The sequence below is a fragment of the Grammomys surdaster genome, unplaced genomic scaffold, assembly GCF_004785775.1.
Source record: "Grammomys surdaster isolate TR1022 unplaced genomic scaffold, NIH_TR_1.0 100, whole genome shotgun sequence".
NCBI lineage: Eukaryota > Metazoa > Chordata > Mammalia > Rodentia > Muridae > Grammomys > Grammomys surdaster.
Genome location: NW_021604579.1, coordinates 531,048 through 546,980, shown reverse-complemented (window position 1 = coordinate 546,980; position 15,933 = coordinate 531,048). Strand labels below are relative to the sequence as shown.

The 15,933-nt window shown below is 43.0% G+C and overlaps 1 protein-coding gene across 1 annotated transcript in view; it reads right to left on the bottom strand.

Moving 5' to 3' along the window:
- Rlf (rearranged L-myc fusion) overlaps window positions 1-3,970 on the bottom strand; it is a 61,868-nt gene extending 57,898 nt beyond the window's left edge. The window contains exon 1 of the mRNA XM_028787812.1: window positions 3,727-3,970. Coding sequence (XP_028643645.1) covers window positions 3,727-3,963 — 237 coding nt within the window. The 5' untranslated portion in view covers window positions 3,964-3,970. The remainder of the gene's footprint in view (window positions 1-3,726) is intronic.
- Window positions 3,971-15,933: the final 11,963 nt, after the last annotated feature.

Genomic DNA, 15,933 nt, shown 5'->3' with positions numbered 1-15,933 from the left:
AGCTAATTATATGGCCTATTTGACTTAGAATCCTTTTATTCAATAACCAATCCAAAAAGATATGTCAGTACTTAAACTATTAAAAACCTATAAAGTTGACCTGGACATAGTGACACAAGCCTTTATTTCTAGCAGCTATGAAGCAGAAGCAGGCATATGAGTTCCAGGACAGCCTGGTCTAATAATGAACTTGAGGCCAGCCAAGGCTACACAGCCAGATCCTACCTCAAAAACAAAACAAAACAAAACAAAGCAAACAAAAACTATCTGCAATGTTACTATAAGTATAGAATTTAAAACTGTGTAACATATTTTCTCATTAAAGACTTTCAAAATGTTTTTAAAAATTTCTTCACTCCTTCATTCATCCATTGAAGGGCAAGCTAGAGTGTTTATGTGGAGGTCAGAGGACAGCATATGGGTTCCAGGGGTCAACCTCAGGTCAACAGGTTTCCTAAATATAATAAAAAAATTTTAAGACATCAATATTTCAACATTAACCAAAAGTGTAGCATTAATCTTTTTTTAAAAGTTACTTTTAAAAACAGTGGTATCATGGAGGTCAAAGGACAATTTTTAGGAATTGGTTCTTTGTCCAAATGGAATTTGGAGGCTGGCATATTTTCCTTGTTTGCTCTTTACCTTATACCAAGGCAGGGTCTCTGATGAGCATCACTGAATCCAGAATTCCTGGGCTGGAAAGGCAGCTCAGCAGTTAAGGGTACTGGCTGCTCTTCTAGAAGACCTGAACTAGGTTCAATTTCCAGCAACCACATGACAGGTCACAAATGTCTATGACTCCAGTTCCAGGGGATCTGGCATGCTTGCCCAGACATACATGCAGGAAAAACACCAAGGGCATGTAAAAATAAATAAATCTTAAACAAAACACAAAAAAGAGTTCCTATTTTTACATAGTCTGGCCAGCCAGTTTCCTCAGGGGAACTCTTGTCATTGCTTCCCTGGAGTTGGAATTACAGATGAGACACCACATTCACTAGGCTTTTAAGATACTTTAAGAAGTATTATTTTCTTCCTTCCTTCTTTCTTTTTTAAAGAGGGTCTCACTATGTATTTCTAGCTGTCCTTAACTCATACTCATCAGACCAGGATGTTCTGGAACTCAGAGAGATTCCCCTCTCTGTCTCCTGGGATTAAAGGCTGACTTGAGCTAGACATATTTCTTTTTTTTTTGTTTTGTTTTTTTGTTTTTCGAGACAGGGTTTCTCTGTGTAGCCCTGGCTGTCCTGGAACTCACTCTGTAGATCAGGCTAGCCTCGAACTCTCGAACTCAGAAATCCGCCTGCCTCAGCCTCCCAAGTGCTGGGATTAAAGGCATGCGCCACCACCGCCTGGCTTAGACATATTTCTTATATGGTTAACAGCATGTTAGAACTGTAGGTATAATTTAAGTTTTTAGAACAACATTTCTTCTCTTTTCTTTGAGATAGGGTCTCACTGTATAGAACTGAATGGCTTGGAATTCACCACATAGACCAAGCTAGCCTTTAACTCACAGAGGCCCACTTGCTCTTATTTCTGTCTCAAGAATGCTGAGATTAAAGTATGTACTACCACACCCAGGCTAGGATGACAATTTTAAATACCTGTCGAGAACAATTTGTAACAGTAAACACTGGAGGAACACAGTCAGCCCTTTACTTTAATGTACTGCCAATCACCAATCTTTATGTACCATGTGCTCCCAGTTTCTCATCTTCAGCATTCAGTCATACAATAAAGCATTTTGTATTCTCTCTTTCGAATGTGGCACTGATGTCAGGCACTGGTGGCACATGCCTAATCTCAGCTCTCTAGAAGCAGAGGCAGGTGGAGGTTTAAGGTGAGCCTGGTCTACAGAGCTAGTTCTAGGGCAACCAAGGATACACACAGAGGGGGAAGAGAGGAACCAAGAAAACTATTCAACTAACCTAATCAATGGTCCAATTTTCCCAGAATACTTATGTATAATATATCCTGACAAAACCAATCTGACTGGGTACATTCACTCTTTAATTTTTTGCTGGAGATATCATAAGCTTCAAAGCTCTGCTCAAAATCCAGTTGTTTTCCTACCTCCACTCTCCTTGCAATTACTTCCCTCCTCTCCCACAGCATTCTGTGTTCCTCCTCATCTCCACCTCTGTGACCCTGGCTCCAGGCCCTCCTAGGATCAGTTACACCCTTTAAGTCAGAGGCTCTACCCTATCCAAAGTGGCTTCTCCCACTTCTCAACACCCATTACATTTTTTTTTAGGTTGTCCCATGAAATTTCCTTACACTCTGTGTGACATTTTTTCTCATCTCTACCAAAACCGCACTAATTAAAAAATTCTGTCATTTCTTTTTGGAGGGTGGTATGAAATGTCTGTTTGAGAGAGGAACATCACACTGTAGCCTAGCCTGGGAGCCCATTATAATGCCCAGGATGTCCTTGAACTTCCATAAATCTTCCTGGCACCATTCTAAGGGTTGGCAAAACTTTGTGGAATAAATGCCTGCCCTAAGTAAGAATGATCACTACTAGTAAAGTAGACAACAATGGGAATGCTGAAGATTGTGCACACAAGAACTGACATGATCTAATGTATAGAAAAGATTAGCAGAGACAAAATTCCAAATAGACGAAGTTCTGGGTCAAAGAGTGGGACACAAACAAACTCGACAGAGATAACTTTAATTCTGTCCAGGACCAACAAAGCAGGTTGCTCACTGCCCCAACTACAACTTTCTAACTCCACAATCTTTTCAGCACTCACTCAACTGCTCATTGAGAGTCCACGTACCAACATACCTCGATTATTTTGTATTCTCTAAGGTACTCCAAATGAGGAGCAAAGGGATGACCGAAACCTGATAGTGCAAGTACCAGAAGCAGAAACAACAAGCATTTACACTTGGAAGACACTTGAAAACATGAAAAAAACTGCAGTGTGATCACGGAGACCAAACTTAAAAACACATCTGTCAGCATGTAGCCCCACGGATTGGGACCCGCACCGAAACGATCAATCACTCGACTGCCAAAAGAGGCCATTCTATGCATCTCTCTCCCGACCTCTTCCACTCAGACTAATCTCCACTACAGAGCTCACCAGTCCCGTTCCTAGTAGTACAATCAGCAGATGAATACAAAACAGGTCAAAGAATGGCATAAACATATCTTTTCACACCCGCCCACAGTGGCAAAAACAAAAAATAAAAACCAACTAACCAACCAACCGGCTCAGTAATCCCTAATCAGAAAGCTCTAGACGCCATCCAAGACCAACCATCGTATCTTAGGGAAGCCAAAAGATGTGACTTCAAAGATAAGTCTCTGGTCACAGCCCACCTTTCCTGATTATTTAAAAAAAAAAAAAAAAAACAAGGTTTTTCAGTTTAGAGATCATTACACCACTCAAAAAAGCATCTCCCTGCAGGAACTGGCAATCGATCCCTCGGGGGGCAGTGGCGCTCCAAACACCGGGCCAGGACCCAGGCAACAGCCACAGGGCACAGCCCTAGCAGGGAGCGATCTGGGTTCTCAGTACCGCCCAGCGCAATCCGCCCCGGCAGTGACTGAAGTCGGGGTTATGGCAGAGCTGGGCCTGCCCGGCCTGGGGGCGCGGCGAGACACAGGGGTGGCGTTTTCTCCCCGTAGACCCCGGCTGTTGAGGTGGATCCGGGGTCTCTTCTCCGGGCCTCCCCGCCACTCCACCCTCGGCCAACTAGTCCACCCCTCACCTGGCAGAAGCTCCGGCAGTAGTTCAAAGATGAGACCTCGGACACCTCCTGCTCCCTCAGCTCGGTCTCCAGCTGCCAGAGACACGGTCGTAGGCCCGGAGCTCCCGACGCCGGAGATGCAGGAGGATGACCCCGAGCCATGGACTCAGTCTCGGTTCCGGCTCCCGCAACCGCCGGAGCCTCAGCCACGGCCACGGCCCCGGCGGCGGCGGTGGCGTCTCCCTTTCCGTCCGCCATCTTCCCACGGCCCAGCAGCGCGTAGGCAACCAAACCACGTGACTCCGCCTGGTGCCGCCCCCAATCGCCCGTGTTAGTGACGCACCCCCTGGCGACGCTGGCGCCAACTTTATTCCGTCACTAAGACGCCGAAGGTTGGTCCTCTCAGAAGTCTCCACCGCAACCGCCCTAGCAACAGTCTAGCAATGGCGAGATTCTAACGGCCCTGGGTTCTACAGGCCCTTCAGAGTTGAGGAGCGCAAAGGGCCTAGAGACAATGGAGATATGAGAGAGCTGTCTGCCGAGCTGCGAACTGAAGAGCAAGGGAAAGGTAGTCCAGAAAGAGGCTCGGAGAAAAGCATCTCTGCTTGGAGGAAAATAAAGATTGTTAGGCCGAACTGAAAACAAACTCAAGGGAACTTGTTTTATAATGGGAATGGCGATACTAGTCGCTGGAAAAAGGATCGGCCAAAATAAATGGCATTGAGACGATTCTACTAAAAGAGGGGGAAAAACCTTTAAAAATTTTTTTCAAGATAGGGATTCTCTATGTAGGACTAGCTGTCCTGGAACCCACATTGTAGACCAGGCTGGCCTCAAACTTAAAGATTTACCTGCCTCTGCTTCCCGAGTGCTGGGATTGGAGGCATGCAGGGGCAGGCTGGATCTTCCCCGTGAGTTCAAAGCCAGCCTAGTATACAGAGCAAGTTCCCAGGACAGACAAGGCAAAGCCACTGTAATCCAGCACTTGAGAGACTGAGACAGGAGGAGGATCATGAGTTCCAGCTCTTAGTGGGAGGACACAAGAAAGAAATACAAAGAAGAACAGAGAAGAAAAGAGAGAATGGCAAAGTGGTGTGGTTGGAGCCCAGTGGGTGAAGTGGTGAAAACAAGAATATATATGTGAGTGTGTGTGTGTGTGTGTGTGTGTGTGTGTGTATGTATGTATATATTCTAATATATATATATATTCTACAGCATCCAGAACAAGATGTTTGGTCTAGTATACAAATAAGGGATACACTCATTTCAACTGGAGGAAGTCTATAAACGACGAGTCTAGATGAAGGTAAATGTAAAATTTGATAATAGGAGATTTGAGAGTCATGGCCTAAGTGTTGCTTTCCCCTCTATGAAATATGAGTCATTATGCTGATTGGTTAGTTGTTTGTGACCTTAATAAAAAAACAAAGTCACCTGGGAGGAGAGAACCTCAACTGAGAAGTGCCTCCATCACACTGACCCTTGTGGGTACAGCTATGACATTTTTGTTTGTTTGTTGACTGAAGTGGGAGGGCCCAGCACATTGTGGGTGGTGCCACTCCTGGGCGGGTGATACAGGGAGGTATAAGCAAGGTAACTGCTTAGGAGCATGGAAGCAAATCAGTGAGAAGCTTTCCTTCACAGTTCCTGCCTCTGCTCCTGCTTGAGTTACTGCCATGACATCCTTCAGTGATCACTGGGGACTGGGACATTTAAGCCACACAAACCCTTTCTTCTTCAAGTTATTTTTGGGCATTGTGTTGATCACAGCAATAAAAGGACAGTCATCAAGCTTCTGAGGGGGAAAAAACTTGTTCAAGTTGTTTCAGAGTGAGAAAGAAGCGAATATATACTAGATAGATATAGGGAGACTCTAGGGCAGTGTTGAACGACATTCATTTGCTCGACAAGTACTCATTGACAATGTAATATTCTGGTTCTACCCTATAAAACTAATCTGAGGTTTGTATCCTTTTTTGTTTTCCTTGAAGTTACAATGTAACTAATTCATTTACACTTTTCTTTAGTCATACCCTGCCACATCCTGAAAGGTTTGTGTCCTGGAACCCTGGCTAGGGGTGGCCAGGGAATGAAGAAAAAGACACACACAGACAAACATCTGAATCTGGGATCAGGTAGAGTTCTCTAAGACTACTGCTTTCACTGCAACCTGGAGTCTGAACATGTTTAGGAGATTCAAGGTCAGAGGGAGAGGTTAGCTAGTTTCTGTAGGAGGTCTCTTTATAGTCCAACTCTCTCAGACTGTAAACATCCAGGAGGAGGAGACTACAGTTGCTAGTCTTTACATACACTGATCAATTGCTCATAAGCACTTAGACTCCCAATTTCTCTTGAGCCTGGTTCGTATGGGTAATAACTTTGCTAATTTTCCATGGACCAGATCAATTAGTCTCGTAGTCCTTGGCAGGCTTTGCCTGTGTCAAAAGATAACACTCACTTAGAGCATCTATTCCCTACAATAGCATATGGTATAATAGGCAGTCCAGCTGTGCTGTGGGAGCAGCACACCTTTAATCTCAGCACTCAAGAGGCAGAGGCAGGCAGCTCTCTGAGTTTGGGAACAGCCTGATCTACAGAGTTGAGTTCCAGGACAGCCAGGGATACACAGAGAAAACCTGTCTCGAAAAGACAAACTAAAAACCAAAACAACAAAAAAGGCAGTCCTTTGAGCAAATCAGCCATCACCTACATCAAATAAGCTGCACCTACGTCCAAGAGTCCATCAGAATACAGCTCATGGACTGTTGACACCCTTTCATAGAAAAAGAGAGATGGGAGGGATCATTAGAGCTACACCTTATTCCAGCTGCTCTTTCCACCATTCCTATGCAGTTTTGCCCTAGGTTGCACTTGGCCTCAGAGGGACTCTTTTCTCCATGGAGTTGTGGATTTTGAAGCATTTTGCAAGTACAAGGCCATGGACTCCTTGGCTTTGTTCTGTGTCAGTGAAAAGAGGCATTGTATCTCTAAGCAGCAGTACTGAGACTGAGTTTCTTTCCCATCTTAAGGTGGACATAGAAGCATGCAGAGCAGAGGAATGCTGTGACATTTAATGAGATGTATCCACAAGTGCCCAGATGCGTGGGAAGCAGTCAGTAAATCACTGCCCCTCTTCTCTGAGGTTTAGTATTAGGGGGTGACTTTGGTTCCCCCTTATTTTAGGTTGTCGATACACAACACCCACAATGGATATCATCTGTTTTCAGGACTTTGTCCTGTGCCTGAAAAAGTGATAAGGAAAATATCCCATATTAGGGATCATTAAAGAGGCCAGTCAGGCTTCAGTTTCAGATTTCTCAAGCTCTAGAATTTGATTCTACCTTTTATGCTGCTGATCAAATCACAAGAGTCCAATTTACTAATTGATCCTAAGAAAGCTATTGGCATCCCTATAGGAAAATCAGCTTGGGGACAGAATTAGCACTAGGAGTTTTCTTAGGGAAGATAGAGTAAGTGTAGAGGGAATACAAACATCTCTGCAATCATTCCCACACCCAGTCTAATTTGCTATAGACTCTCCTCTCCTCCTCCTCTTTAAGAAAAAGATTTATTTATTGTTAGTATATGTGGATGAGTGTTTTGTCTGCATGTATGTCTGGGCACCACATGTGTTCGTGGTGCCAGCAGAAGCCAGAAGAGGTTGTTACAGTTACTAGCCACCATGTGGGTGCTGTCAACTGAATCAAGGCCTTCTACAAGAACAGTTAATGCTCTTAACCATTGAGCAGTCTCTCCAGCTCCAAAGGTTAAAAAAAATTTATTTATGTATGTGTGTATGTGGGAGCATGCCATGTATGTGAGGATAGGCATGGATGTCCTGGAGGTGGAATTACAGGCAATTGTGAGCTACCAGACTTAAGCACTAGATTCTGAACTTGAGTTCTCTGAAAGAACAGGAAGTGCTCTTAACCTCTGAGTCATCTCTCAAGCCCTTTCTTTCTTCTCTTCCTTGTCCCCTCATCCCCAAGCCTTGCATTTATTTATTTATTTATTTATTTATTTATTTATGTATTTATTTTTAGGCAGAGTTTCACTATGTAGCCAAGTAGCCTTGAAGTACAGATATTCCTGTCTCTGCTTCCCAAATATGGAAGCATGCTTGGTTTGTTGTTTTTTTGAGGCGGTTGATGTTAGCTAGGAATGGGCAAGAACTTGTGACAAATGTTTCTTTATAACTAATTTGGTCAAAGTGATTTTTAAATTTATCTATCTATCTATCTATCTATCTATCTATCTATCTATCTATCTATCTATCTATCTCTCTCTCTCTCTCTTATCTATTTTTACCTCTCTGAGACTCAGTGCCCATCTGTTTTGATAATTAACTCTCAGCGGTACAGAGTTAGCTTGGCCAAGGAGTTTATCCACACTGCCCCCTAGAGGAATGTGTTTTAAGACAACAGACTTTGGCCCCCAGTACATATGTAGCAGAGGACTGCCTTGTCTATCTTCAGTGGGAAAAGATGCACCTAATCCTGTAGAGACCTGATGCCCTAGGGAAGAAAGAAGCCTGAAGGGGGAATCACCTTCTCAGAGGCAAAGGGGAGGGAGTATGGGAGGAAGAACTCTGCAGGCGACATTTTGGATGTAAATAAATAAAATAAGGATTATTATTAATAGACCAAATCTTTCTGAACTACTCAAACACTGGAGACAGGGAAAGTTCCAGATCATCTCTGAAACTGACTCCATCATAGTAGCTGATCACTGATAAAGTGCTCGTGGCTCCAGGAAGGAGCTAGACATCAAATAAACTGACCCAAATCTGCAGAGTTTGTGCGAGTTGCAGTTATTTCAGAGAATTAGGGAGAGGACCTGATTGAAAGCTTACTCATATGCCATGTAAGCATGAAAGGGGTTATTCAGAACTTGGTGTGTGTGTGTGTGTGTGTGTGTGTGTGTGTGTAATTATGTTGCTTCTTAGTTTTTGTTTTTTGAGACAGAGTTCCATGCAGCCCAGGATGAGATCAAGTTTACTATATAGCCAAGGGAGGCTGCATCCTCTCAAGTGTTAGGATTACAGGCATGGGTGATCATGTCCCGATAATGTAGTACTGGGGCTTGAACCCAGGGCTTCACATCCATGAGGTTAGTATTAGTACTCTACTAACTGAACTACGATTCCAGCTTGGTGTGTTTTCAAGCATGGCTAAATGTATGCTATGCTTGTGTTAGCTGTAGGTGAGGTCATGGGTACTTCTGAACACAGGGTTGTAAGAATGTGATCAGATAATAGATTCATAGGAAGTGTTAATATGTTGCCTGCTACATTGTAATTGCTCAAGATGTTGCAACTGTTAGTGTTGATGATACGATGTCCTCTGTTTTCCTTTCTTATATCCTGTGACAAAGTATGCATAAATAAATACTATTTATTCTCTAATAATAGAGTCATAAAAATGAGCTAGTACCAGACTGTTTAAACTCTGCATGTTTTGCTACACAATCTTTGTGCTTTGCTCAACATTTTGTGAAAGTTTCTCCATTTCTTCCTATTGAAGGCAACTCAGTGGAATTCTGATCCATCTTCCTGAAGACCATTACACCCTAAAAGAGAGCTTATTTCTCACTTGTTTTGAGTGGCGATGAAGTGTTTAGTGTTTCTTGATAGGACTGCCTTCAAACAAAGTTTAACAAATAATAAACAGTCACTTTTTTATAACTAAGTATCACTTGACAGCATAAAGTGACATTTGAGTTGTATGTTCAAATATTGCACTTGAAATGAAGCTATTTAACATGACTCGTCCTCCCCCCACTCTCCTAGCATTCCCATCACTGCCATCTTTATTATTTGGCTCTTTAGACAAAAGGAGTCTTGCTAAGCAGCCCTGGCTGGCCTGGAACTTGCTATATAAAACAGGCTGGCTTTGAACTTGAGGCAGCTCGTCTACTTCTGATTCCTGAGTACTTGTATTTCTTTTTTTTTCTTTTTTTTTTTTTGTTTTTGTTTTTTTCGAGACAGGGTTTCTCTGTGTAGTCCTGGCTGTCCTGGAACTCATTCTGTAGACCAGGCTGGCCTCGAACTCAGAAATCTGCCTGCCTCTGCCTCCCAAGTGCTAGGATTAAAGGCGTGTGCCACCACTGCCTGGCTGAGTACTTGTATTTCAAACATTATCCACACATTGTATTCCTCCTTTCTTCTGTCCACTGAGGATTGAATTTAGGGTCTTAACATTTGCTAAACAGGCATTCTACTACCAAGCTACACCTTTGTTCCTAACGCTTTAACACTAGTTCCTTTAAATTGAAGCAGAGTCTCTTTAAGTCACCAGGTTGTTGTCCTTAAACTCCTCATTAGCCTACTCAAGCTTTGAACCTTCAGTAAAACCACTTCAGATCCCCAGACAACTGAGATTGCAAGCCTGTGCCACCAGGCTCAGCTCCTTATTTATGCTGACGTACGGTTCTCATATCGCTTGTCTGGCTTCCAACTTGCTGCATAGCTCAGGAATGGCCTTGAACTCCGGATTCTCCTCCTTTTACCTCCTGTGCTACTAAACCCTGTTTGTATGATGTTAGAGATTTACATGAGGGCTTTGTGCATTTTAAGCACTTTGCCAATTGAGCTACATCCCCAGCCCTGTCTCCGATCATTAAAATGGGAAAAAGTACTATACATGTATGAAAATGTCACAATGAAGCCTATTAAATATACTAAGTATGCTAATGTATAAAAACATGCTAACTAAAATATTAATTTTAAAATTCTAAAAAGTAAAAAAAAAAAAAAAAGGCCAGGCGGTGGTGGCGCACGCCTTTAATCCCAGCAGCACTTGGGAGGCAGAGGCAGGCAGATTTCTGAGTTCGAGAGTTCGAGGCTACCCTGGTCTACAGAGTGAGTTCCAGGATAGCCAGGGCTACTCAGAGAAACCCTGTCTCGAAAAACCAAAAAAAAAAAAAAAAACCAAAAAAAAAAAAACTCTAAAAGGTAGGCATTGTGATTCATATCTGTAATCTCATCACTTGGGAAGTTGAAGTAGAAGGACCAGGAGTTCAAGGTCATTCCTCAACTATATTAATTCCAGGCCAGCATGGGTTACAGGAGCCCTATTTCATAAACATACACACACACACACACACACACACACACACACACACACACACGAATGGCTCCATACTGAGCCATCTGACCTCAAGTTTTCCAGTCCTGAAGGCTAGGATACTGGTATGAACCACTACACTGTATTAATTCTCTTCCTTTCCTTTCCCCTCCCTCCTTCCTTCTGTCTGGTTTTTGGAGACAGAGTCTTGTGCAGTCCTGATTGGCCTCAAATTGCCCATGTAGCTGAGGAAAGCCTTGAATGTCCCATCCTTTTGCTGTGGTTGCAGGCTTGTGCCAAAAGTCCCACTTTATACAGTGCTGGATGAAGATTAAAACCAGGGCTTCGTTCATGCTTTGCAAGTAAACTACCCATTCTTACCTATCCCACTTTCTTTTTTCTGTTTTCTTTACTCCCCCCTTAAAAACAAAACAGTCTTATATGGCCTCATACAGTCTTGAACTTGCTTTTTGGCAAAAGATCACCTTGAGTTCTGATCCCCCTTGCTCCACTTCTGAATACTGAGCCTGCAAACATTTCCCAGCATACCTGCTGGCCTCCTCCTTTCCTTCCTTCTTCCCTCCCTCCCTCCCTCCCTCCCTCCCTCCCTCCATCCCTCTCTCCCTCCCTTCCTTCTTCTCTTTCTTCCTTTCTATTTTTCACACTAGTGTTTGTGTGTGTGTACATGTATGTATATGGACACATGCATTACACACCATGGCAGATGTGTGTGTGTGGGGTGGGGGTCAGAAGAAATTGGCGGAACTGCTTCTTCCTTTCTGCCATGTGGGTTGTGGTAATCTTTGGGTCATCAGGCTTGGTGGCAAATCTTTACCAGCTGAGCTGTCTCACTGGCTTTTTTTTTCTCTATTTTTACTACATGACACATTCGTACCATGGGAGAGAGAGAAGAGGGCGAGGAGCCCAGTCAGTTTGGGTAGTATTACTTACAGGAGCATAGGTAAGGGATTGTTCACATGACTATGGGCAGCTTACAAGTTGTTACATCACTGACAAAAAGTGTACTTTCCTCCCTCAGCAACCATTAACTACATATATATCCCCAGAGACCAGCGGGGCCTCATAAGCACTGCTGTGCTCCGTGACTGACTGTTGATGAGTTCATTTATTGCAGCTCATCACAGAGCCACAGAGCCAAACCTTTTTTTTTTCTTTTTTGAGACAGGGCTTCTCTATGTAACCCTGGCCATTCTGCAACCCACTTTGTAGACCAGACTGGCCTTGAACTCAGAGATTTGCCTGCCTCTTTTGCCTCCTAAAAGGCTAACGGTGTGCGCCTGGGTCATATTTTTTTTAAATAAAATTTTTATTAGATTTATTCACTGTATTTTATGTCTGAGTGTTTGGCCTGTATATAAATGTGCACCACTTTGTGTTTAGTGCCTGTGGAGGTCAGAAGAAGGCACCAGATCTCCTGGAACTGGAGTTATGGGTGATTGTGAACCACCACGATGCTGGAAATGGAACCCAGTTTCTCTGTAAGAGCAATGAATACTCTAAATAAATAAATAAATAAATAAATAACCACTGAGTCATCTCTCCACCCCCACCATGTATATCTTTAATATTACACAGAAAAAGAAAGCAGCCCCTAACATCTAAAGCTGTCTTGGTATTTACTCCTAGTTAGTAGCACAGCTAGGTACTAGCCTGGCAAGCACAACTTAGTCATGATATTCAAGTGTTAAATATAAACAAAATTTATAAAACACAAATGTCAGGTAAACCCATTCTGTGATGATGATGAGACCACCTCATAATCACATACAAAGAAAAAACAACAGTATGACCTACCTAGACGGTTGGAGTGGCATACATCTATAATTCCAGCCCTTAGGAGGACAAGGCAAAAGGATCACCAAGAGTTCAAGGCCAGCCTGAACTACATAGTGAGTTCCAGGCCAATCTAAGCTGCATGACAAGATGCTGTTTCAAAAGATAAAATAAAAATAAAAATTTAGGCAGTAGAAACATTGTGTGATGAACTTGCTGTCTTGGTATGTGGGTATCTTTTCCTGTTGAACTTCAAATCCGAGGGACCTTGACTGTAAGTTGACTCTGGTGATATCCAATAGCAGGAAGGTTTTGTCCTACATTTGATGTACTTCTATCTAAATTAAAACATATTAACATTTTGAAATGCAGAAGTGAAAACAAGATACTAGCGGTTACATCAAATTTACCATTTAAAAAGATGTCTTTGTTCTCCTTTTTTCTTACTGAGGCAGTCTCACCACGTGGCTCAGACGGACCTTGAGCTAGCAGCAGCCCTCACATCTGAACCTCTCTCTTAGTCACTGTTTTATTGCTGTGAGGAGAAACCATGACCACAAATCTTAAAAAGGGAAGCATTTAATTGGTGCTGCCTCACAGTTTCAGAGGCTCAGTTCATTATCATCATGGTGGGAGCATGGCAGCAGGTATTGGCATGGCAGCAGGTATTGCAGGCATGGTGCTGGAGGTGTGGAGAGGGAGTAGAGAGCCACATTCTCATCCAAAGGCAGAGAGGGAGACCACGCCTGGTTTGGGATTTTGAAACCTCAAAGCCTCCCTCCCAGTGACATACCTCTTTCAACAAGGCCACAACTCATAACCCTCTCAAACAGATCCATTCCCTGGTGATTAAGCAAACATATGAGGCTATAGAGGCTATTATAAAAACCACCACATTCCCCTCCCTGGATCCCATAGGCTTGTAGCCATGTCATATAATGCATAAATGCATTCAGTTCAACTTCAATACTCCTCAGTCTCAATGCTATTTAAAAGTGCAAAGCTTAAAGTCTCTTCTGAGACGCAAAGCAATCTATTAGCTGCAACCTCCTATAAAATCAAAATTTAAAAGTTCACATACTTCCAACATACAATTCCAGTATATATTGCCATTCCAAAAGGGAGGAGAGGGAGCATAGTGAGGAGAGACTGGACCAGCAAGACGGAAAACCAGATGGTCAAACTCCAAACTGCATCTCCATGTCTGATATCAAAAGAGGCAATAAATGCTCTTAACTACAGATCTCTGTGAGTTGGAGTCCAGCCTGGTCTACATAGGCCATCAAAGGCTATGTAATAAAACCAACCTGGCTCCCTGCGCCCAGGTGGTAGCTTACTGCTGTCTGTAACTCCAATTCCAGAGGTCTGATGCTCTTTTCTGGCATCTGTGGACATGCATGCAGTGTGCATACATACATGCAGGTAAAAGACTCATGCAGAGAAAGTAAATCCTTTTTTCATTTCATTCTTTTTAGATTATTTATTTATTTTACTTTATGTGTGTGAGGGTTTTGCTTGCACAAGAGTGCACAGTACCCACAGGGGCTAGAAGAGGGCATTGGATCCCCTTGAAGTAGAGTTATGGTTGGTTGCGAACTACCTGTGAGTTCTGGGAACCCGAGTCCTGAGTCTTCTGTAGGAGCAACTAATGCTCCTAACCACTGAGGCATTTTGACAGCCCTGTTAACAAAAACCTTAATATATGATTTATTTGTATTTTGTATGCATTGATGTTTTTCTTGCATGTATGCCTGTGTGAGGATGTCAGAAACCCTGGAACTTGAGTTATAGACAGATGTGAGGTTCCATGCGATTGCTGGGAATTGAACCTGAGTCCTCTGGAAGAGCAGCCAGAGCTCTTATCCACTGAGCCATTCCTCCAGACCCTGTAAAAAAAAAAATTAAGGTTTTAGTCTCTAGGCAGAGAGCCAGGGGTGGGGAGGAGGGTGTTGTAGGAGAGTGTCTTGTTAAGAAGAAGGGGTTCAGTCGCAGGGTTGAGGCTATGAGGTAGTAAGAGGAAAGTGATTGTTAGACATGTATACAATTTATGAAAGAATGAATTGTTCTTTAAAAGTTTCAGGCCTAGCTGAGTGTAGTGACTCGTGCCTACATGCTAGCATTCAGAGCCTGTGGTGGTGAATTGCCAACCTGGACCACATTGTGAGTTCCAGGCCAGCTTGAGTTACAGACGGAGAGCTTGTCTCCAAAAGAGCCATTGAGATAGCTCATCGGGCAAAGCACTTGCTAGTGAAGCTCAATAACCTGGGTTTGATCCCCAGAACTCACAATGTGAAGGTACTTACTATAGGGTATCCACCAGAGAAGATTTCTCAGACATAGGTTTACACCAACAGAAAGTCTTTAGCAGGCCAGCAACTACACTGGGTGTCTGGGCTCTCAGTATAGCACTGAGCCTTTCACAGAGTGAGCCTTTAAACACACAAGAAAGTATGTCCTGGGTCGACACACTTCAATTAACAAGAACAGTTAGGCAGAAACAGAACTACAGAAGCTAAATAGCAAGGTTAGTACATTTAGAGACTTTCCTGGAACTATGGACTTTGATGGATTAGGCCTTTGTTTTCATTTTGCTTGGTGGTGCTCTGTGCTGAGTTAAATGGCCTGAATGGTTTGTTCATCATGGAGTTAGTTTTGTTAAGGTCTGGAGCCCTGTTATAGAAAGGAGAGATCTAACTTCCAAAAACAGTTCTCTGTCCTCCACATGAGCATCATCACAAACAAATAGTAAATAAGTCAAATAGTTTTTTTAAAAAAAGACTTGAAGGTCTACCTTGGCTATAGATCAAGATTCAGTCTTTATGGTGGGGAGAAAGGTGTTTCTGTTATTGTTTTGTCTTGCTTTGAATTTTGGAAACAGAGTCTCATGTAGCCCAGGCTGCTGTCCAGCTTGCTGTATAGCCAAGGATGACCTTGAACTTCTGATCCTTCTATGGCTTCCTCCCCTGGGATGGGATAGCCAGTGTGCATCACTATAGCCAGTTTATGACGTGCTCTAGACTGAACCCCAAGCTATGTGCCTGCTGGGCAACAGGTCTACCAGCCGAGCTACGTCATCAGACCTGTCCTTTTTTTTTTTTTTTGAGACAAGATCTTGTGTTGACTGGACATCAAACTCACTTTTGTAATTGAGGCTATCATTAAACTCCTAATTCTTATACCTCAGCCTGTAAGTACAGTGCTTGGTGTTTTTTTTTAAAAGATTTATTTATTTACTTTATGTATATGAATACACTGTAGCTGTCACTCTAGCCCCTGTAGACTTGGCTTTAAAAAAAACAAACCAAATACAGCCAGGGTTCCTGTGTGTGTGTGTGTGTGTGTGTGTGTGTGTGTGTGTGTGTGTGTGTGT